The 24,539-nt window shown below is 49.8% G+C and overlaps 1 protein-coding gene across 6 annotated transcripts in view; it reads left to right on the top strand.

The window, feature by feature from the left end:
• Positions 1-24,539, top strand: part of LOC146786089 (eukaryotic translation initiation factor 4 gamma 1-like) — a 582,378-nt gene that overhangs the window by 407,520 nt on the left and 150,319 nt on the right. For 4 of the 6 annotated variants that reach the window (XM_085635558.1, XM_085635559.1, XM_085635563.1 and 1 more), the window contains one exon: positions 158-265. The exons of the other annotated variants lie outside the window; for them this stretch is intronic. In XM_085635558.1, coding sequence (XP_085491684.1) covers positions 158-265 — 108 coding nt within the window. The remainder of the gene's footprint in view (positions 1-157; positions 266-24,539) is intronic. 6 annotated transcript variants of the gene reach the window in all.

Raw genomic sequence — 24,539 nt, 5'->3', positions numbered from 1 at the left:
ATACAAATCTAGACAAGTGAGCTGAAAATCTATTGGACAAATTAGTTTTCTTTTTACATTGCACTTCAATCTGCAGCCAAAGAGCTAAGAAACCTACATTCTAACTTTTATCTGAATACTTGTACCTTTGAAAAGAATGATTTTTCTTTTTATGTAGCCTGGAGCCATCGACTACAATAGTCAGCTGCTTGCACCAGGTGGTCGATTGATGAGCTGGGGTGAAGAAAGTATAGCGAAGGCAGAGGAGCTAAGCCTTCTGAACCAGGTAAGCTTCCAGAGCCATCTCATGTAGCTTGTTTAAAGAAATGGAACAATGGCCCGGATGTTATCAGCATGCATATCTTTTTAAAAAGGAATCTCGTTCCCTGGTCTGAGACATTGCTGCACTGTTTGTGTCCCATCCATAAATCACGCTTTCCTGTGGCACAGGATAACAGTACGTTCGAGGCATATGAGCTGCAGATTACACACTTTTGCATAGATCGCCATCTGGTGTTGGGCCCGGATGTTTGCAGTTTGTTTTTCCTCTTGGAAAGTCTTTGGAAGTCACGAGGTCGGTGACTCCTCCCTTGGATCGTATTGCGCATGGGCTTCGGCTCCATCCTCAGATTGGATGTAATCTTCGCGCTCCGGTTCTGAACATCTTCCAGTTCGACAATTGAAGCGGAATCCTCACCTCACATCGCGGTATTGTTTCGATCGCGATCTCCTCAATCAACGCACCTTCTCATCGACAAATCTTCAGTTCCAGTCGTCGCCGGCGGCCTTCGGGCCTACCTAAGCTCCGGTCCCGGCTGATGGAATGAACTCCATTCAAGAAGTGCCCTCGATGTGGGTCCAAATTCTCCCACACCGATCTTCATGAGGTATGCAACCTCTGCCTCTCCCCTGAACACGAGGCTCGATACTGTCCAGCCTGTAAGTCTTTCAGATCGAAAAAGACTATTCGGGACCGAAGAGCCAGACGAAACATGGCACACTCCTCGACCTCCGTTCCAGTCGATATCTTCGGAAACGACACCGAAGATCCGGGACTGCAGCGCACCGAAGAGGACCTCGTCAGTGCTTCTGAGGCCGACGACTCAGACGTGGAGGACATCACTCCGGCGCAGAGGATCGTGAGTAATATACACCCGCGCCAACACCCAAAAAGACTTCGGTCACGCCTTCGTCTCCGGGCCTAGGCAAGACCAAAGACACTGCTTCGCACACCCCACCTTCCGGCCCGGTGAAGAAGCCAAATAACGAGCCAGCCTGCCAGCGGTGCAGAGAAACACTCTTCGGCACCGAAAAAGAAACCGGCCTCTACCTCGACACCGAGCTCCGCACCGAAGCCCTCGGGGTCGAAACCCAGCACCTCCGTACCGACGCCATCTTCGGTACCGACCAAACCCCATAAGGCCCTCGGCACCGACACTTCCAAGCCGAAGCCTGCCTCGGTGCCGACCAAGAAATCAGAGGTTCCCAAGCCCAGTGCTAAGCAAACTGACACGGACAAGCATATAAAGTCATCGGCCTCGAAGACTTCGGCGCCGACGAACCAAACACTGTCACAGGAACTATTTACACTGGATCCCTTGCAAAAAACTCACCAGGGATCCAAAAACTGGACATTTGGCACACTCTTCCAAAAAGAGACATTTGGACAAACCGGCTCCGCCTCCACCTCCAAAGAGGAAGGACTCTGCCACCTCCCCTTTCAGAATACCTTCCCCACCTCCTCCACCTCCTCCACCCTCTCCACCTCCGCCCCCTCCACCTTCTCCACCCCCACCTCATCGCTCTCCGACTCCGTCTCCAGACGATGATGATCAGGGGGACCCATATCACGATACAGGGGATGTGCCCCAAGGCCCCACACCTACAGGATCCCCAGACCCATGGGACGACTACAATAACCCAGATATTTCCGACGTCCCACAAGATGACCTTTACCCTTCCAGGCCATCTCCACCGGAAGACTCATTAGGTTTCCACCACCTACTTCAAAGGGCGGCACACTATCACGGGGTGGAGTTGCACACTGACCCAGTGGAGGAGGATTTCCTCCTCGACATTTGATACCACACATAGGTCTACCTCCATACTACCGATGCGTAAAGCATGCGCCAGAGGTTTTTAAGGACCCAGTCAGGGCCAGGGTCATTAACCCACGCATAGAGAAAAAATACAAAGTTGCCCCCACAGATCCTACCTATATCAAAGGGCCAGCGCCACTAGATTCCCTAGTCGTTTCCACTGCACGAAAAAGATCAAATTCCCAGGCGTCAGGCGAAGCACCACCACCTGACAAATAGCCAAAGCTACTGGACGCATCAGGAAAGCGCACTGCGTCACAGGCAGCCAACATATGGCGTATCGCCAACACCCAAGCGCTATTGGCCAGATACGATAGGGCACATTATGATGAATTAGAAACCATAATGCCCACCTCCCTGAAAGATATAAAATGAGGGCCAATTAATTAATTCAAGAGGGTAAGACAATAACTAACACCTCTATACGCGGATTTAGGCCCAGATCTCTGTACTGGGGTGAAGGTATGACATTGTTCTGCATTCTGTCCACCAATTGTTGTTTTTGCATTTGTCACCCCGAGTGGGACGGGTATGCTCAGACGTGAGTCCCGTGCTCTCCATGCCACTGGAATCAAGCTATCCTGGCTGAAGAGGGGTGAAACCCCGAAACCGGTCCTAGGATGCTTGGTTCCAGTCCAGGGAGGACCTGGCTTGGCAGTTCGGGCTGGACTGTTCCCATGAGGCACAGGGTCAAGACTGATTTGCATATGGTTGGGTTCAAACTGGAATGGCATGGTGAGCAAAAAAACGATGGATTTAGGCCCAGATCTCTGTACTGGGGTGAATGTATGACATTGTTCTGCATTCTGTCCACCAATTGTTGTTTTTGCATTTGTCACCCCGAGTGGGACGGGTATGCTCAGACGTGAGTCCCGTGCTCTCCATGCCACTGGAATCAAGCTATCCTGGCTGAAGAGGGGTGAAACCCCGAAACCGGTCCTAGGATGCTTGGTTCCAGTCCAGGGAGGACCTGGCTTGGCAGTTCGGGCTGGACTATTCCCATGAGGCACAGGGTCAAGACTGATTTGCATATGGTTGGGTTCAAACTGGAACGGCATGGTGAGCAAAAAAACGATGGATTTAGGCCCAGATCTCTGTACTGGGGTGAATGTATGACATTGTTCTGCATTCTGTCCACCAATTGTTGTTTTTGCATTTGTCACCCCGAGTGGGACGGGTATGCTCAGACGTGAGTCCCGTGCTCTCCATGCCACTGGAATCAAGCTATCCTGGCTGAAGAGGGGTGAAACCCCGAAACCGGTCCTAGGATGCTTGGTTCCAGTCCAGGGAGGATCTGGCTTGGCAGTTCGGGCTGGACTGTTCCCATGAGGCACAGGGTCAAGACTGATTTGCATATGGTTGGGCTCAAACTGGAATGGCATGGTGAGCAAAAAAACGATGGATTTAGGCCCAGATCTCTGTACTGGGGTGAATGTATGACATTGTTCTGCATTCTGTCCACCAATTGTTGTTTTTGCATTTGTCACCCCGAGTGGGACGGGTATGCTCAGACATGAGTCCCGTGCTCTCCATGCCACTGGAATCAAGCTATCCTGGCTGAAGAGGGGTGAAACCCCGAAACCGGTCCTAGGATGCTTGGTTCCAGTCCAGGGAGGACCTGGCTTGGCAGTTCCGGCTGGACTGTTCCCATGAGGCACAGGGTCAAGACTGATTTGCATATGGTTGGGTTCAAACTGGAATGGCATAGTGAGCAAAAAAACGATGGATTTAGGCCCAGATCTCTGTACTGGGGTGAATGTATGACATTGTTCTGCATTCTGTCCACCAATTGTTGTTTTTGCATTAGATGCAGCAGACACAGCCTCCAGGGCCATTAATACTAGCGTCCTCCTCCGTCGCCATGCTTGGCTAAGAATATCAGGTTTTAAACCAGAGGTACAAGCCTCCATTCTGAATCATCCCTTTGACCAAGAACACCTTTTCGGCCCAAAGGTTGATGAGGCCCTTGAAAAAATGAAGAAGGACACCGATACGCCGAAGTCCATGGGAGCCCTGCAGTCACACCCTCCTAGGCGCTCTTTTCGCCGTTCCTCCTTTCGGAGTACATCTAGAGGTTACTCCTCAGATAACGTGTCCACTTCCTACAAATCCCCCACTCAGTCCACCTTCAAAAGGGGTTATCAAAGAGGCGGCTATAGAGGCAATAATAATAAAGGCAGAGGAAAAACAAATACCGCCCGCTCTGCCACACCGCCTACCCAATGACTTCCCCCCGCTCCCTCCAGACCATCCCACTCTGGTCGGGGGCAGACTTCAAAATTTCCTTCATGTCTGGGAGACCATCACCTCAGACAAGTGGGTGACCCAAATTATTCGGTCAGGATACTGCCTGGAATTAACATCTACCCCCCCAAACATTCCACCCAGGCAATGCCCAATGTCACAAGAACATTCCACATTACTAAAGCAGGAGGTAATCTCCCTCCTACAAAAACAGGCAATAGAACACGTTCCCATCAATCAGCAAAATTTAGGGGTCTACTCCCTATATTTTCTAATACCAAAAAGGGACGAGACTCTACGACCTATTCTAGATCTCCGGCCCCTAAACACATATATACATTCAGACCATTTTCACATGGTAACGCTTCAGCAGGTGCTTCCGCTCCTCTCCCAGAACGACTTTCTCACCACACTGGACTTGAAAGACGCATACTTCCACATTCCAGGACACCATGCTCACAGAAAGTACCTCAGATTTGTAGTGGACGGACAACACTACCAATTCAAGGTGCTCCCATTCGGAGTCACAACAGCACCACGGGTATTCACCAAGTGCCTCGCGGTAGTGGCGGCACACCTCAGAAGACAGCACATTCACGTCTTCCCATACTTGGATGACTGGCTGATAAAAGCTACTTCATACAACCAATGTGTACACCACATTGCCACCACAATCCAACTACTTCACCAACTAGGATTCACAGTGAACCACCAAAAGTCCGAGCTAACACCATCCCACATAAAACAATACCTCGGGGCCACCATAGACACCTCAAAAGCAATAGCCTACCCCAATCCGGCCAGGATTGCAAGCATTCAGGCTTTGCGACAAAAATTCCTACTTCAACACTCACTTCCAGCAAGAGTGTTTATGCAACTGATAGGGATGATGGCCTCTGGCATTTTCATAGTGCCTCATGCAAGACTCCAGATGCGTCCACTACAAGAGTGCTTAGCTCGTCAATTGAACCAGGCCCAGGACAACTGACAGATCTGGTGTTGGTAGACGGTCGCACCCATCGCTCTCTGCAGTGGTGGAACACCACAAACCTTTCCAAAGGTCGACCGTTCCTGGACCCGGTTCCCCAAATAATACTAACAACGGACGCATCGCTCTCCGGCTGGGGAGCTCATCTATTACACCTCACAGTGCAGGGCACATGGACGCCACAACAAAAGTTACTCCATATCAACCACCTGGAGTTACTAGCAATCTTTCTAGCCCTAAAATCTTTTCAACCACGGATTTCAGGCAAGGCAGTCCTCATTCGCACAGACAACATGACGGCCATGTATTATATTCAAAAACAAGGCGGCACACACTCTCCACAGCTCTCTCAATTAGCACAGAGCATATGGAGATGGGCAATTCCACACAAAATCTTCCTCCTAGCTCAACATGTCCCAGGAGTCCAAAACACCGTGGCAGATCTGCTCAGCAGACAGACACAACAGAGCCACAAGTGGGAACTTCACCCACAGGTTCTTCATCCGTTCTTTCAAATGTGGGGGCATCCACAGATAGACCTCATCGCCACCCACGAAAACACAAAATGCTAAAGCTTCGCCGCCAGATACCCACACCCATTGTCCAAAGGAAATGCAATATGGATGAACTGGTCAGGCAAATTTGCGTACGCTTTTCCGCCTCTCCCACTCATTCCATTAGTGGTGCGAAAGCTACAACAGCATTCCCTCACACTCATCCTAGTAGCTCCAACGTGGGCCAGACAACCATGGTACACCAAGCTGCTGGAACTCTCAGTAGTACCACACCAAAAGCTACTCCTCTCACCATCCCTTCTAACCCAGAACCATGGAGAGATCAGGCACCCGGACCCAGCTCAGCTCAACCTTGCGATCTGGCTCCTGACATCCTAGAATTCGGATACCTAAACCTTACCTCTGACTGTATAAACGTCATCAGAGAAGCTAGACGCCCTACCACTAGAGCCTGCTACACTGCCAAGTGGAAAAGATTTGTTGTTTATTGCCATAACAAGACAATCAATCCTCTAGACGCGTCTATACAACACATCATATGCTACTTACTCCACCTACAAAGGTGTAACCTAGCCTACACCTCAATTCGGCTACACCTCGCAGCAATTGCAGCTTACTTACAAAACAGGCAGCACCTATCACTTTTCAGAGTACCTGCCATTAAAGCCTTCATAGAAGGCCTCAAAAGAATAATTCCCCCCAGAGTACCACCCTCACCTGTGTGGAACTTAAATATCGTTCTCACAAGGCTGATGGGGCCTCCCTTCGAACCTTTGCACAAATGCGAACTGCAATTCCTCACATGGAAAACAGCTTTCCTTGTAGCCATCACTTCCCTTAGAAGGGTCAGTGAAATACAAGCACTTACCATACAAGAACCTTTTCTTTAAATGCACCAGAACAAGGTTGTTCTCCGTACCAACCCAAAATTCCTACCTAAAGTCATTTCCCCCTTTCACCTAAACCAATCTGTAGAATTACCAGTATTTTTCTCGCAACCTCAGACCGTTGCACAAAGGGCTCTGCACACGCTAGATGTCAAAAGAGCCTTACTTTACTACATCGAGAGAACACAACCTTTCCGAAAGACCAAACAACTGTTTGTCTCTTTCTCTCCACCACACAAAGTCAACCCCATCTCAAAATCAGGGATAGCTAGGTGGATTGTAAAATGCATTCAAATTTGCTACCACAAAGCAAAACGGACGCTATCCGTTCCCCCTAAAGCCCATTCTACACGAAAGATAGGGGCTTCCATGGCATTTTTAGGGAACATCCCCTTAGATGATATCTGCAAAGCAGCTACATGGTCAACACCGCACACTTTCACTAAACACTACTGTGTAGATGTGCAAACTAAGCAACAAGCTAGTGTGGGCCAGGCTGTACTAAAAACATTATTTCAAACCACTGCAACAGATACCGGTGGTCGCCGCTAACTGCTATATAATCTATGCAAAAGTGTGTAATCTGCAGCTCATATGCCTCGAACGGAATATGCTACTTACCAGTATGCATCTGTTCTTGCCATGTAGAGCTGCAGATCTACACACGCCCACCCGCCTCCCCGGCTACATGTATCTGTTCCAGTTTATCTTATTTAGATACACACACATGGGTTTCTTCACTGTTATTACTACGCTCCATCTTTCCCTGCTGGCGAAAAACAATTTGAGGATGGAGCCGAAGCCCATGCGCAATACGATCCAAAGGAGGAGTCACCGACCTCGTGACTTCCAAAGACTTTCCAAGAAGAAAAACAAACTGCAAACATCCGGGCCCAACACCAGATGGCGATCTATGCAAAAGTGTGTAGATCTGCAACTCTACATGCCAATAACAGATGCATACTGGTAAGTAGCATATTCCTTCCTCCGGCCTTCTCACAGGCTTTCAAACTGTTTTCAGTCTAATACCACACTTCATTCATTCGATCATCTCTGGAATAACAGCAACAGTGCCCATAATTCTCGCACTGTTTGCGGCCATCTTACTACTATTTTAGCTTGTGAAAAATGGCTACGCTCCCTGTAGTAACAAGCATGTCCGACAGAATACACCTCTACGCGAAGCTACATCAATACCGTGAAAAAATGGAACAACTTTTCGGCTGCCTGCCTCTATCTATTATCGGAGCCAGCTACAACATGACATTTATTTACACATATACAATCTGCGTGCAACCATCTTTTTATTGCAAAACTTACCCAATCGACTGGCGAATGGATCTACACCTTGCCAACATCCCAACAAACGCTCCCGATATCCAGCAGATAATGGAGTATCTTGAAAACCATGAACTTGATTGTTCGGGCAGTGGATCAATGGTGGATGCAATGCAAAAAGGTATCCTGGCGGAATGGGATTCCTGCACAGCCACGAAAGATCTCCTGCAACGTGCGACCTTTGACAACATCGCAGACTGCCTGCCAATTCAAATTGCCGCTCTAACGTTCGAGGAACATTACTGTCCCTTCGAGGATATGAATTGGATCGCTTAGCTTTTCTCACACGATGGCAACAATCGCCTCTTGGAACATTACGCTTCTCAAGCCGCTGAAGAGCTTTCGGACTGCAATCTCCAAGACTTGTAAGAAATTCACTTTATTCTTAGATTGATTTTTTCCAACTTTTTTGTACTTTTTCTATAACATTTTTTAATAACACTTCAATTGAACTATTTTCATATAATAACTTTCTAAGTATGCTTAGGCATTTGAACTCTGTTTTCATTATTGGCCCTTACCTCTCCACACTAACCAGGGATGGATGATGTATGGCCTATGCAAATATGCTATTTACTTGCTAAATTAGCCTAAACCCGACATCCATTTTGAAACCATATCTATTCTTTGTACACACGTCTCTCTGCCGGCCTCTTATCCACGAAGCCCTTTCACACAAATTAGCTCATCCTCAGCCTCTGCTCACGAACTCGCGATCAAGATCAAAAAACACGGCATTGTTTAGGAACTTGTTGGCACAGTGTGGTAATCATATCCTACCTTTATTTTCATTCTACAATTTACAGTCATTCATGTCTAATAGGTATTGTTTATGTCACATGGAACTGTAACATGTAATGTGGAATTGACTGTTGCAGGAGCTTAGGTTTGAATACAGCAGAAGCGGTTGGAGTTTGCCTCAGCTGGATCCCTTAGCTCTTGCACCAGTGGTTCCATTTATGGCCCTTACATAAAGACACTTTTTATATAACTTGTAGACTCCATCGCTTTATCCCACACAGCCACTTTCTTAAACACTCCTGATTCCACCATTTGTCTTCTGTCGCATTGCAAAATTCTGCATTATATTCTTCACAATTATTTCTTTATTCCTGCTTGCTAAAACACTCCATTCGAGTCTTCAGACCGGTAGGGGGGAGTAGTTTGCTTCCCACTCCTGCTATAGTCTAAACCCATGCTAACACCACTTGCACAGCTATGCTACAGCGGCCAGTATGCTACAGCGCCAGGAGCACATCAGTTTACAGTAATCAGCTCACGGTTTCATCCCGAGTCTACCGGCAACTTCACCTCAGCACCATCTCACTCTGGGCAAAACAGCACTTTTACACCAGTAGGGGTGAATACATTGCTTCACACTCCCTGTGTAGCACACCCTAACCACCCCACAGACCTCACAACGCTCCTACCCTCCTCTTTCCTACTATTTTCTTTTTTTTTTTTTTTTTTTTTTAAACCGTTTATTAAAAAATTCAAAATATATACAAAGATGGGCCTACAACCTTCCGGCCGGCCGCTAGCAGACAAAAGGAGCATATGATACATACTGTAGAGCGCATGTTGTGGCTGAGGAAAATGCACAGGAGTTAGCAGCGTTGATAGCCACACCATCCGGACCCCACTGAACGGTTTCATTTTAAACTTAAATAACAACAAGAAAAACAAACCCACAAGGCAACCCACAATCGGAAACAGCAGCATGTGCTCCCCTGGAAGGGGGACCCTACCAATCCATAGGAGTATCAAGAGGGGGAAGAGATCAGGAATTTCCTACTATTTTCGCCCTTTTTTCCCCTTACACGCTTCAAGGGAATCACAAAATGGCAGCCAACACTTCCTAGTTGCAACTGCTCGCAGCGCTCACAACAAATAAGCCGCCTCAGCCAATCAGATGGCAGAATTCCCAAATATCGATATCTGTAAATTTCGATATTTCTCAAAAACTACTGAACGGATTTACACCAAATAAACAAAAGCGTGCTTTCTAGACCAAGACCCTTCTCCCTGCCAAATTTGGGGTAATTCCGTTCACCCGTTCAACCTGTAGCCTTGTCTAAAGTTTCCTATGGAAATTAACATGGAGAAAACACGTTTTGGGACCCCCCTTTTTTCTCGCCCCCCCCCCCCCCCCCCCCTTGACGAATCACCCCCAAACTCCCCACATAGAAGCTGATATGAACAAAGAATTAGTTTGGATAATTTCATGAAGATTCATCAAACAACGCCAAAGTTATAATCTAAACAAAAAATGCGCTTCCTATGGAAACTTGATCCTAACTATAACTACCTACTGGCGATTGCCAGTAGGTAATATCTATATATGTATACATCTTGTAGGTTCACCAAGAACCAATAACTGTGCTGAACCTTGCTATGGTTTTTCATTGTGTAACGGGTATACAGCAATTATACCTCGTGGGTGAGTAGCTGTATTTTACCAACCCTGATTGATTGAAAATATAAAGAGTGGAAAATAGGTATCAAGGAAACTGTGGCGGGGTTGCAATAACTGGGCGTAGGCCAGGTCGGGTCAGGTATGGCTTTATTTTACCATATATTCGCTTGTGTCTGCTCGTAAGTCTTTCTTTAGCAAATGTGGCTGGATCCGTCTTGGTGTTGGTTTCGGGTCTCCCTGGGACTGGTTAAGGTTCAGTTGCTGGAGCTCCTAGCGTCTAGTTTCCGGGTCTCGGACGTCTCGTCAGGTGGATGGGTGTTGCGTGAAACAAAAGAAAGTGAAGAGGTATCAGGACTCTTGTCCTTTCAGTATTTTTAAAGGACCGGGGAGTGAGGGAAAACACCACATACAGTGCACGTTGTGACACAGGACTCTAACCCAAAAAATACTCAAGGTAGTGGACTTGTGCTCGTGTGGGTGAAAAGAACGGTTTTTAAAAGCTGGTGGGGGTTGGAGGGTTTTCGCTAGGTGGTTTACGCTCTTTCCTCCCCACCCACCCCGAGAACTTGTCCCGTACCTGTTCCAGTCACGCCCCTTCTGGAGCGTGGCAGGGCGGCTCGCTGTGTCGTTGGCCTCCTGGCTTTGGACCTGTTCTTTGTTCTTCCTCGTTTCCTCCTTCTGCTCCTCTCGTCACCGTAACCGTTCTCTCTCTCGACTCTGTGTCTCCTCCGTTGTCTGTGCACACAGATATCCAAGAAGTCTCTGGTCTAAATGCTGGGAGCATGCTGATGTCATCAGGGGGAGGAGTCTCGTCAGGTATGAATCCCCAGTTAAAGGAGCCGTTCCCCTGTTCGTCATTGGTGTGGTGCAATAAAGTTTTATCCTCTGGCATCCATTCCTCCTGCTGAAAGGGGACAAGAGTTGGAGAAAGAGGTACAGCAGACCACCAGTCGCTCTTTGTTTCTAAATTCCTGTCGGGTGACCCCAACCCGTCACATACCTCCCCCCCTGGATTCTCCCGATCGGGGAGAGGAAAGACCCTAGACAAAAAATCAGCGTTCCCATTGTCCTTCCCCTTCCAATGGCGTACCTCAAAGGTAAACGGCTGTAGAGACAAAAACCAGCTGAGTACTCTGGGGTTCTGGGACTTGTTCCGACACATCCATTGCAAGGGGGCATGGTCCGTGTACAGGATGAATGGTTTCCCCTCCAGATAGTATTGGAGGGGAAACCATGGCCCACTTAATAGCCAGGCACTCCCTCTCTATTGTGGGGTACTTGCATTCTCGGGGAAACAGTTTCCTGCTGATATATAGAATAGGGTGTTCAAGCCCATCTCCTGCTATCTGCAACAACACCGCCCCCAGCCCTGTGTTTGATGCATCTGTGGATAGGATAAATGTTTTGCTGTAGTCTGGGGAGATGAGGACAGGGCCCGAGGTGATAGTCTTTTTCAACATCTGAAAGGCCTCTAACATTTCGGGGGAGGGATGCAGGAGTTGTCGGGGCTGCACCTCCTTTCGAAGGAGGTTAGTTAAATGGACTGCTACCTCTGCGAATTATGGAATGAATCTCCGACAATAGCCAATTGGTCCCAAAAATGCCCGCAGTTCCTTTTTAGAAGTGGGAAAAGGTGTTTCTACTATCGCCTTCACTTATTCTGCCTGCGGGGCGATCACTCTGTCTCCCAATACATATCCGAGGTATTTTACTCTTTGATATGCGGCCCGTGATTTTTTTGCATTGATGTGTAGTCCGGCACAGTCGAGCGCATGTAAAACGGTCTCTAGATGATTCAGGTGTTCTGCCTAATTCGGGCTAAAGACCACTATATCGTCCAGGTACGCTGAACAGAAAGAGGGGCATGTCTGTAAGATGGTATTCATCAGTCTTTGAAATGTGGCAGGTGCCCCGTGGTGACCGAAAGGGAGAACATTAAATTCAAACAATCCATCGTCAGTTGAAAACACGGTTTTCTTTCGGTCCTCTTCGTGGAGGGGCACCTGCCAGTACTCCTTTGTTAAATCAAAAGTCGTGATGAACTTGGAGTCGCCTAGCTTCTGTATTAGTTCGTCTACCCTGGGGATAGGGTAGGCGTCAAACGTCGATATGGCGTTTAGGGCCCGAAAGTCCATGCAGAAGCGTGTTGTTCCGTCTGGTTTTGGGACCATTACGATTGGAGATGACCAATCGCTGTTAGATGGTCTGATTATGCCCAGTTTCAACATCTCCTGGACTTCTCTTCATACTGCGTCTCTCCTCGCCGCAGGTATCCAGTAGGCCCTTTGTTTTACGACTTTTCCAATCGGTGTTTTGATCCTATGTTCTGCTAGGGTAGTCTTTCCCGGTATGTCCGAAAAAACGGTAGAAAAAGGAAGCAGGGTTTGACGCAGTTCTTTTCTCATTCTGTCTATGATGTCTTCGTTAATCACGAGCTTTTCCAGTGTAGAGTCCTGGGCAGTAGACATTGGCAACGATAGATGTGCCGCTTTAGGTGTGGGCCCAAGCCATTTCTTTAGCATGTTTATATGGTAACATTGTGTCTTGGTGGGTGTTATCTGTACTCGATATGTTGTGTTGCACAGGGTCTCTGTTACCTGGTAAGGACCTAACCATTCGCTTTGGAACTTACGGTTAGAAGAGGGAAGTAGGACTAAAACCCAGTCCCCAACGGATAGTTTCCTCCATCTTTTGCCCCTGTCGTAGTACTTCTTTTGTTTCCCCTATTTTTTTTCAGGTTGGAGTAGGCCAGATCCCTCAGTTTTCCTAGCTTTGACCTTAGTTATTGGGTGTATTCTAATAAGGAACGCTGATCGTTTTCTTCTTCTGTTTCCCACACGTCTTTAGTCATCTCTATGAGGGATCTGGGCTGTCGTCCGTACAGCATCTCGAATGCTGAACAGCCCAGGCTACTTTGTGTTTGGGAACGTAACACATATAGGGCGAGCGGTAGGAGACGGTCCCAATCCTATCCCTCGACGGTGAGCATCTTCTTTAGAGTGGTTTTTAGGGACCGGTTATACCTCTCGACGAGACCGTCAGTCTGAGGTTGGTATACCGACGTGCGAAGGTGGTGTATGTCCAATGAGCGGCACACCTCTCACATTAGACGGGACACGAATAGCGTCCCCTGGTCCGTCAACACTTCTTTGGGGAAACCCACCCGGGAAAACAGCTCCACAAACTGTTCTGCAATATTCTTAGTAGTGGGGGCCCTGAGGGGAAACGCCTCGGGGAATCTGGTGGCGTAGTCTACAATAACCAATGCGTATAGGTTCCTTTTTACGTTTTAGGTAGGGGTCCTATCAAGTCCATACCGACTCTTTCAAAGGGGGTTCCTATGATTGGCATGGGTTGCAACGGCACCGCCGGGGGTCTTTGCATATTCTTTTTCTGGCATATTTCACACGTATGACAGTACCTCTGAATGTCTTTATAGATACCCGGCCAGAAAAAGTGGCGCAATACGCTCTCAGTAGTTTTCTCCGCCCCGGTGTGTCCTGCGGTGAGATCTGCGTGGGAGAAAAAGAGGATCTGCTCTCGGAGCGGTACAGGGACCAGTAGTTGTGCGGGTTCCCCTGGGCGACCCTTCTGGTACAGGAGGTCGTTTTTGATCAGAAACTGGGGATAAGTGGGGGATGGGTTGCTCTGATTCACATGGGCGGACTTCCATGCGTTAAACAAAGTGGAATCATTGGTTAGTGTGAATCGGAAGCTGCGATCTAACAACCAAGGGTCTGGGGAGGTGAAGGCCGGAAGGGGGTTCCCCTGTACTCCTGTTTCCCTCCCTACTTTCTCATGGAACAGAGAGAGAAAACTGGGATTGTCAATCCCCAGAATGACGTCCTCTGGAAGGGAGTCCACCACCCCCACCCTTACCGTGCATGGGTTTCTATCTAATGGCACCATTGTTACTAGCACCAGTGGGTAGGGCTTTACATCTCCGTGTACTCAGCTGATGTGGACCAATGTAGCGGGGATAATCTGGGTAGGAAGAATTATGCTTCTCTGAACCACTGACTGCTTACACCTTGAGTCTAACAAGGTTTTTACCGTTTTACCATTCACCTGCATACGTATATAAAATGGGGTCCCCATCTCTGCGGAGTATAGTACAGCCTTCGGGATATATCCAACCTCCATGGACTCCTCTGCTGGTTTCTTTCTGGGGCATAGACGGGCTATGTGGCCCCAGTCGCCACATTCAAAACACTGGGGCCCTCTGAACTGGGGTGTCTCCACTCGAACCGGTTTGTGTTTTGGCATGTCCATCAGGGGTTTTGGTTTCTTATCGTTTTTTTGTGGCAGGGCACTCTTGTGAGGTCTTTCATTGTCCCATATCATTGTTCGTGGTTGGGCCCTTGAGTAATTCGCAGCCATCTCGATGGCTTGCTCGGCCGAGAGGTTGGAGTGTTGCTTAAGCCACCTCTGGGTCCCGTAGGGGAGAGCTTCCATGAACTGTTCCAGGTACACCCTGGTCATTATCTCGTCCTTGGTGCTGGTGGCTGGCTTCAGCCACTTGTCTGCGGCCATTTTAAGGCAAAAAAATAGCGTCTTCGGGTTCTCACCTGGTATTCCTAGTTCTTTTCGGAACCTTACTCGGTAAGCTTCTGCGTCCAGACCGAGGTGGTCAAGGATTACCTCTTTAATCCTCTGGTAGGGAGTGTCCCCCGTCGGGTTGGCGATTTGGTAGGCAAATTGGGCCTCGCCTGTCAGGAGGGGAGCCAAGAAGGGCCATTTGTCCTCGGGCCATCCGCATGCTCTGGCTGCCCTCTCAAAATTCAATAAAAAGGCGTCTGGATCCTCCCTGGGCAAGTACTTCTGGAGGGCTATTCCAGAGGGGTTCGGCAGGGAAGCATGCCTTTCCGCCTGTACAGAGGTACAAGGGATGTGTCCTGCCTTCTGTAGGCTCTCAATTTGGGCAGCGATGGTGCTTTTAAAGACCTCACGGTCCGCCTGCGCTGAGGTCATCTGTCTCTCGATGGCCCATTCCAGCTTTTCCTGGCCATTAATGAGGTGTTGAATAAGTGTATCCATCATGGGTTGACTGATGGTCTCGAATGACAATCCCACTTCTGACACCAGTTGCGGCAGGGTTGCAATAACTGGGCGTAGGCCAGGTCGGGTCAGGTATGGCTTTATTTTACCATAAATTCGCTTGTGTCTGCTCGTAAGTCTTTCTTTAGCAAATGTGGCTGGATCCGTCTTGGTGTTGGTTTCGGGTCTCCCTGGGACTGGTTAAGGTTCAGTTGCTGGAGCTCCTAGCGTCTAGTTTCCGGGTCTTGGACGTCACGTCAGGTGGAGGGGTGTTGCGTGAAACAAAAGAAAGTGAAGAGGTATCAGGACTCTTGTCCTTTTAGTATTTTAAAGGACCGGGGAGTGATGGAAAACACCACACACAGTGCACGTTGTGACACACGACTCTAACCAAAAAACCTGTGCTCGTGTGGGTGAAAAGAGCGTTTTTTAAAAGCTGGTGGGGGTTGGAGGGTTTTCGCTAGGTGGTTTACGCTCTTTCCTTCCCACCCACCCCGAGAACTTGTCCCGTCCCAGTTCCAGCCACGCCCGTCCTGGAGCGTGGCTTGGCGGCTCGCAGTGTCGTTGGCCTCCTGGCTTTGTTGCGGCTACAGCGGGACCTGTTCTTCGTTCTTCCTCGTTTCCTCCTTCTGCTTGTCTCGTCACCGTAACCGTTCTCTCTCTCGACTCTGTCTCTCCTCCAGTGTCTGTGCACACCGATATCCAGGAAGTCTCTGGTCTAAATGCCGAGAGCGTGCTGATGTCATCAGGGGGAGGAGTCTCGTCAGGTATGAATCCCCAGTTAAAGGAGCCATTCCCCTGTTCGTCATTGGTGTGGTGCAATAAAGTTGTATCCTCTGGCATCCATTCCTCCTGCTGAAAGGGGACAAGAGTTGGAGAAAGAGGTACAGCAGACCACCAGTCTCTCTTTGTCTCTAAATTCCTGTCGGGTGACCCCAACCCGTCACAGAAACCAATGTGTTTCGAAATAAGAGCAAGATATGCTGCCCACCCTGCCTGCCAAGAGCCAGCACCACCTGCCAAGCGCCAGTGCCATGCACCCTGCCTGCCAAGCAACAGTGCCGCGCACCCCGCCTACCAAGTGCCAGTGCCACGCACCCCGCCTGCCAAGCACCAGTGACGCGCACCCTGCCTGCCAAGCGCCTGCCAGGCATCAGGGGATCCCCAGAGGTATAGCAGAGGCTAAATTAGATAATCACTAACAGCTCTGTTTGTGGTAGTGTGGGCGAGCAGTTAAGCTTTTCAGAAGGATGTGTTAAGCATTTATTGTAATCACTCAATCAAGGACTGATTACACACACTCGGACAGAATTCAGAACAATTGGGTAAGTATAAAAAAGGTTATTTCTAGAACCAAGCAGGACTTGGTACAAGTTGGTAAAATGTACTTGCAATTGTAAAACTTTACGAGGTAATGCAATTAGGAATGGATTTACAATCGTTACAGGTTTCTATATGCTTTAAAAACTGCTTAAATTACATACAAATTACTTTTGATTACTTTAGCGTTACTTTTGGATTGCATCGACTAATCGTGTAATATGCCTAGTTCTCTTCCAGGGGATCCGCATCAATAGTCATAAGCAATGAATATTCTCACCCATGTGCAGGGACCCCGGATATATATATATACATGCCTACTCCCACAAGGAAAACAGGCACGGCACACTCCGGGATCTTGGAAGGTAATTTAATGTTGACAAAATGCGCTGTGCTGGCAGTCCTTGAAACGCAGTGGCATACGCGTTTCAGCCTTCATTGGCCTTCGTCAGTGCCGGTTCCACGGGCTTCACGCTGCTGCAGGGGGTCAGACAGGGTACAGCTGATGGAAGTCTCGTCCCTGCTTAAATGTTGTTACGCCCCTCCTCCTAATAAAGGTACACCAACTTCACGCTCTCACTCCCACAAGCAGGTGCATACTGGTAATTGTAGTCCGGGTGGGCGACTGTACAGTGCCAGAAAAGCTCCATGCATCTAGTGATATCCCCAATTATTGGACACGGGCCACACACCAGTTCAAGTGCCCGGGGGAATGGATTAAAGAGTCCTTTGTTGATTCCTTAATCAGGCAATCAGTGTTGCCTCCTCTCTCCCCAGTGCAGTAAATACAACCTTGGTGGCGATATGACTGCGTGGGGGGGCTCTGTGTTTTGCCTTACAATGCAAATCCCCACACTGTTGGTCTGACACGGTGCTCCAGACCGAGAGGGTGTGCCGTCAGTCGACGACCAACTTTGCCGACAATACATCAAACCACGCCTACTCCCACAAGGAAAACAGGCACGGCACACTCCGGGATCTTGGAAGGTAATTTAATGGTGACAAAATGCGCGGTGCTGGCAGTCCATGAAACGCAGTGGCATACGCGTTTCAGCCTTCATTGGCCTTCGTCAGTGCCGGTTCCACGGGCTTCACGCTGCTGCAGGGGGTCAGACAGGGTACAGCTGACGGAAGTCCCGTCCCTGCTTAAATGTTGTTACGCCCCTCCTCCTAATAAAGGTACACCAACTTCACGCTCTCACTCCCACGAGCAGGTGCATGCTGGTAATTGTAGTCCGGGTGGGCGACTGTACAGTGACAGAAACGCTCCAAACATCTAGTGATATCCCCAATTATTGGACACGGGCCACACACCAGTTCAAGTGCCCGGGGGAATGGATTAAAAAGTCCTTTGTTGATTCCTTAATCAGGCAAGCAGTGTTGCCTCCTCTCCCCAGTGCAGTAAATACAACCTTGGTGGCGATATGACTGCGTGTGGGGGCTCCGTGTTTTGCCTTACAATGCAAATCCCCACACTGTTGGTCTGACACGGTGCTCTAGACCGAGAGGGTGTGCCGTCAGTCGGCGACCAACTTTGCCGACAATACATCAAACCACGCCTACTCCCACAAGGAAAACAGGCACGGCACACTCCGGGATCTTGGAAGGTAATTTTAATTTAATACATATATAATTTTTTCTCATACCAATGCAGCTCCCATCTAGGAGGCTAAACAATGTAATAACATACGTAAATCTACATTTACAAATATATATAAAAACACAAGAGGGCAAGTAGCACTTGAACTCTGTTTTTAATGAGAAAAACTCATGAAGAAAAACACTGCAAATAAAGCATACATTGTTAGCCTACAGGCTGCATTGTAAACCATTAGCATAGAAAATAAAAGCATTTTCCTACAAAAACTGGCACCGTGCCTTTAAAGCAGCCATGACCCCCAGCTTCCCATCATGCCTCAGGGGTGACAGTTAGGTCAGTTGTTCCTTCCAGCTTCTTCTGTCAGGACCCTGGATTCACAGCTCTCTCCTTATTTGACTTTTCTGTCAAAAATACCTTGTTTTTTTGTGGGTTTTTTGCCTTCACTCGACGTCTTTTGATATTAGAGTGAGGTTTAAACCATTTTTTGTGGCAGAAAGAGTTTTTTTCTGTCAAAAATGCCTTCTTTGTTTGATTTTTGCCCTGCCTGTGGCAAAAAGAAGGCCAAGTCAGACACACATGAAGTGTGCATTCTCTGCCTCCCTGAGTCTCACTCTCCTGCCTCCTGTCAACACTACAGGAAGTTATCTAGAAGAAACATCAAAGACAGGGAGAGAATCCGTCTTTATGGCCTCTCAGAAAGAGGTAGGTCTTCTGTAAGAAGAAAGAAGAGAACACGTTTGACTTCGAGGAGAAAGGTCCCGATATGTTCTCCTTCGGCGTCAGGCTCGACGTCGAAGGTAACGGCGGCTGAGTCGTCGTCAAGGGCCTTGGCGCAGGAGCGCCGTTCTTCAACTTCGAAGGCCAAGTCTCCATTGGCGTTAGAAAAGCATCCGGCGTCGAGACAAGATCCTCCGCCGTCGACTCTTCAGCGACAATCGACGTCGAGACACCGATCATCTACATCAAGACGTAAGTCACCATCTTCGACGTCGAGACCGAAGTCCCCGTCTGCGTCTCAATGCAGATCGACATTGAAGCATGGGTCGTCAGATTTTCACTTGTCGAAATCGAGGCAGAGGCTTCCGTCGACGTTAGCAAGACACTCGACATCGAGGCAGGGCTCTCCGTCGGTTTTTTACAGCCGACGTCGAGACAAAGTCCTCTGTCGAAGGAAAGGCGTTCGACGTCGAGGTTGAGCCCTCCGCCGAAGAAAAGAAGATCAACGTCGAGACAGGAGTCTCCATCGAAAAGGATGCGCTCGACATCGAGACAGGAGTCTCCGTCGATGCCACACTCTGCATCGAGGCGGAGTCCTCCGGCGAAGGAGGTCAACGTCGAGACAGGGGTCTCCGTCGAGGCGGTCGGCGTCGAGGCGCATGTCTCCGCCGCGATCAAGAAGATCGACGTTGAGACAAAGATCTCCGTCCCGGATGATGTCGAGACAGAGGTCTCCTTCGGTGTCGGTCCCTGTAAGCTTCTCTCCGTCTCCTTCATCGACTTCGAGAGCAGCCTCCCACCGTTCCATCGCCAGGTCCGGTTCTCCAGAGGTGGTTATTTCGTCCTCAAGTAGCCAGGACTCTCCCTCTGGGCATCAACGTTCAGTAGAAAAGGCTCATCGGGAAGGACGGAAATCTCCACGTCGTTCTCCTGTTAGAGTAGAGCGGTCTCCATCCATTCATCTCTCTCCCAGATGGATGTGACCATTACACCTCTGGGCAGTCGGCAGGTGTTAGACGGGATCCGAGTCCTGCTCACAGGTCCCCTCTGGCTCGCCTAGCACAAGATGCAGATCTTTCTTCACCAAGAGGTAGACCTCGTACTCGCTCTCCTGCATCACCCTCCAGGAGGAGATCAAGATCACGCAGCAGAAGGAGGAGGCGCAGATCTCCAGCGCCTTCCACCTCCTCAACATACTCCTTAAAAAGAGACTACTCGCCCACCCTTACCGACAGTCCACCGTCGAGGATCTCTCCTGTGGACAATGTCAGCACATTCCAGAACGTGCTTTCCAGGGGGGCTACCAAATTGAACATTCCTATGCCAGTTCAGCTGAGTACTTATTCGGTTATTTTCGAAACCTTGAACCAGAAGACGTCTTCTCGCCCGTTATTTCCATTGGTACCCGGGCTTCTTAAGCCGGTTATGGACATTTTTCTCACGCCGGCCACTCTCAAGACCGCACCGGCGAGAATACTAAAGAAGTATCGTCCACCGGAGGGGGACCCTCCTTCTTGAAGTCCAATCCACCACCGGACTCTGTAATTGTGGCTGCAACTAGAAAGACCCACTCAGTGGCCTCCTCGTCTACAGTACCACCAGACAAGGAGAGCAAGACACAAGATTCATGGGGTAGAAAAGTATGTGGCACTTCTGCATCCATGCTTAAAGTCTCCAGTGCGTCAGCTCTATTGGGACGTTACAATAGAGCTTTGTGGGACTCTCTACACCGTTTTACAGAAAAACTACCCAAGGAAGACCGTAAGGACTTCGAGGAGGTTTTACAGGAGGGCAGCTTGGTGGTGAACCAAGTGATTTGTGCTGCGGCGGCTGGAGGTACACTTTCAACACACTCCTATGCCCACGGAATTTGTGCCAGAAGATCTTCCTGTCTTCGCCTTACAGCACTGAAGCCAGAGGCGCAGTCCTGGATCCTCAACCTGCCATTTCCCGGTTCATCGTTATTCGACTCGCACACCGATGAAGAGATAGCACGGATGAAGACTGAGCTAGATACCCTGAAGGCGGTGGGGCTGGTAAAGAAAAAAGAGTTTTTTCGCCGTTATTGCAATACTGATTGCCGCTCGTGAGAAAGTGCCATCTTTCTTGCATGGTATGCCCCCACTTTTTGCTGAATTGCTGAATGTACTTTGACTGAGTATGCCCTGGACTCCTGCCAATCAGGTGCCCAGGGCCTATGTTCCTTCCCTAAAACCCAAAGTGGCAAACCCTGGCCACATGTCAGCCCCTGGTAAATAGTACCCTAGGTACCCAGGGCCTTGTGACCAGGGAAGGCCTCTAAGGGCTGCAGCACTTATTGTGCCACCCTTAGAGGCCCTGTACCCTAACACAAACACACTGTCCTTGCAGGCTGAGTGTTGGGGTAGAAGGCAAAACAAAGAGTCGACATGGCACACATCCCTGTGTGCCATGCCCACAACCTACACTGCCCTGGCATACATCAGCCACCCCTCTAGCTGGGTGCCCTATGCCAGTGGTGTGGGCACAGGAGCATGAGCCCTTTGCCCCTACAGTACCCAGGTCCATTCCTGGGCACTGTAAGTGCAGTGCTGCCATTTAAGAGTATATGGTGCTGGGAGCTCATCAAAAACGAACTCCACAGCACCATAATGGCACGACTGAAGACTGAGAAGTTTGGTATCAAACGTCTCAGCACATTAAACCCACACTGATGCCAGTGTGGGATTTAATGTACAAAGCACTACAGAGGGCATCTTAGAGATGCCCCCTGAAACCTAACCTACAATCCACGTTTTGTCTGAGAGGCTGCCTAGGCTGACATGTTGTTGGACCCTTGGGTGGAGAGCCCCTGCTCTCCTGGGCCTGCAACAATGCACATCCTGGGTGAGGTGCTAGGTCTCCTCCCCCAGGATGGGCAGGGGGAAGCTTCAGAGGCATGACGCCTTTGTGAGCTTCTCCAGGCCACTTGCTGTATTCAGCAACTGGCCCCCACCGGTTCTGACCCCCACTCTGGTGGGAAGACTGGCCGGAAACTCCAAGTAAGGACAGGGGATGTGCCAGCCCTGCCAACCCCACCCCTCAGGTGGTAAGGCGAGGTGAAGCACATGCCCGGGCCTTCGCCATCTTGAAGATGGCGAGCGCTACCTAATCAGGACTAGGCCACTGCCCCCCTCCCACAGGAGAGTGGCAGGATAGGGGGTGTACCCACCCCAGGACAGGGACCCAATGGTCCCTGCCCTTTCCCTACCTGTAACACCCCTAAATGTAGTATTTGGGGCACCCTGAACCTTCCTTCCTTAGATTCCAGATTCTAAAACAACAAAGAAGAACAAGAAGAAAGAAGACCTGCCGTGCAGCTGCTAAGAAGAGGAAGACACCAACTGCTTTGGCCCCAGCCCTACCGGCCTGTCGACCCTCGAACCTGCTCCTGCTAAATCCCGGCACCTCCTGTGGCCAGCAACCTCACACACCCCGGAGGACCTGGCTGCCTTGTGACTCTGAGCACCTGGGACTCCCACGAGCAATGACTCTGCTCAAAGCAAGTATCTAACCCCTGGCATCAGCCCGGAACCGCGAACCCTGCACACTCTGCACCCGCCAAGCCTGGCCTGTGCCGGAGTGGACAAAGACCCCGAGGACGTCCCCCCGGTGACTGTAACCCCGAATCCGGCACCCAAGGACCCACTTCGACGCTCCTGACGACGCCTGCAGCCTCAGAACCAGGGACTCCACCCGCGATCAACAGAGGGTAAGATTTCCTGACACCAATAGGCACCCCTTCACCCGGCGCCCTACGGCCCCCTGTGCGGTCTCCTGGGTACCTACCTATCCTCCAACTACTCAACTTACCTTTCGAAGTGGTGGTGGCACCTGAAGAATCTTCGTCCCCGAGCTTGCAGCCTTTGTTCGTCCTTGAGCTTTTCCATAGCAATCCATTGAGCGCCCGAAGGCTCAAAAGCACCCTGCACCCAGCCGGTCGGGTGGCCCTAGCAGTGCAACTTCTGCTCCTATCTACTTTCCCATTTGCCCTGAGCAAGTGACCAGGAGCCCAGCTCCCACAGCTGCCTGGCCTGCTAGTCAGCAGCCACCAACCAAGGGCCCCCTGCCTTCCATAGGATAACATTGGGCCTAACTCACTCTGCACCCGGCTGCCCCTGTGCCGCTGAGGGTGCAACAACTGTACTTACCTGACCCTGGGAGACCCTGAGTCTATGCCCAGAACCTTAACTCTCCCAGTCGAGTGCATACCCAAAAGCCGATAACTCACTTTTCTTCCATTGGGTAACATTGACTGGTTTCTCTTGAAATTTCTTCTAAGTGTGGAGTTTCTAAACTTTAAAATATTCACCTAAAATCAACGAGTAACGAAAACAGAAATACTCACCTGCTATTAGGAGAGATCCCAGTGCTGGATCTTGGTGCCCAGCTCTGACCCTGAAATATTCTTTAAAAATGGTACCAACTGTGAAAACGTAATTTCTTACCTGTTTTAGATAGATGCCCCAGTGCTGAGCCTAGGAGCCCGGTACTGGATTACAAAAGTAACGAAAACATACTTTATCCGTAACTTGAATTTTCTTCCATAGGAAACCATTGACTGTTTTCTGTGAAATTTCTTCTAAGTGTCGATTTTGCAAACTTATAAATATTCCTTAAAAATCACCTGTGCAACTTAAACGCAGTCTCTTAGCTGCTTACAGGTGGTACACTAGTGCTGGATCCAGGATCCAACACTGACCTAGTAAAAGTAACCATAACCCCACTTACCTGCTAAGTGAATTTCCTTCCATTGGATAACATTGGTAGTTTGATTAGAAAAAGTTTCAAAGTGTCAACTTTTAAAATAGCTAAATATTGTTTAAAAATCACAACAGTGAGGGACGTGGTCTCGCCGCTGACGATGTGAGTCGCGCATTGACGAGGCTCCGGGCCGCCGCCGATGAAAACAGCCTTTACAGCGGGACAGCGGCTGTGGAGACGATCTAGCTGGGGGGGGACCGGCTGGCCGCTGTGTTCGGGCAGCTGCCTGGCGACTTGGAGGTCCCTGGTCCGAGCAGAGGCGAGACGACGCGGCGTTTGAGATGAGGCATCGGCGGGAGAGAGCGCGACCGCCATCTTGGGTGCCCTGACTCGCCGCGCCGCGGTGTGACTGCGCCTGGCTGCCCCGGGAGGAGAGACGCCGGAGAAGCAACGCAGACGGGTGACGGAGCGGCGACGGCACCGAGGCGTGTCAGCCCCTTCAACACGCGGGCTCGACAGCAGGAGAGACCGGGCTTGTGGGGGGTAGCGGCCGCGGCCGCCATCTTGTGGTCCGCGTTTGGCCCTGGCCCGTAGCTCCGGCTGCACGACTGGCGGTGCCGCAGCGGAGGTGGGCCACACTGAGGCATTGGACTGGGAGCGGATCGCTGAGGCTGGTC

The sequence above is a fragment of the Triturus cristatus genome, chromosome 11 (genome assembly GCF_964204655.1).
Source record: "Triturus cristatus chromosome 11, aTriCri1.1, whole genome shotgun sequence".
Classification (NCBI taxonomy): Eukaryota; Metazoa; Chordata; class Amphibia; order Caudata; family Salamandridae; genus Triturus; species Triturus cristatus.
The sequence above is the reverse complement of the archived record's forward strand: the minus strand, read 5'-3'. Positions and strand labels throughout refer to the sequence as shown.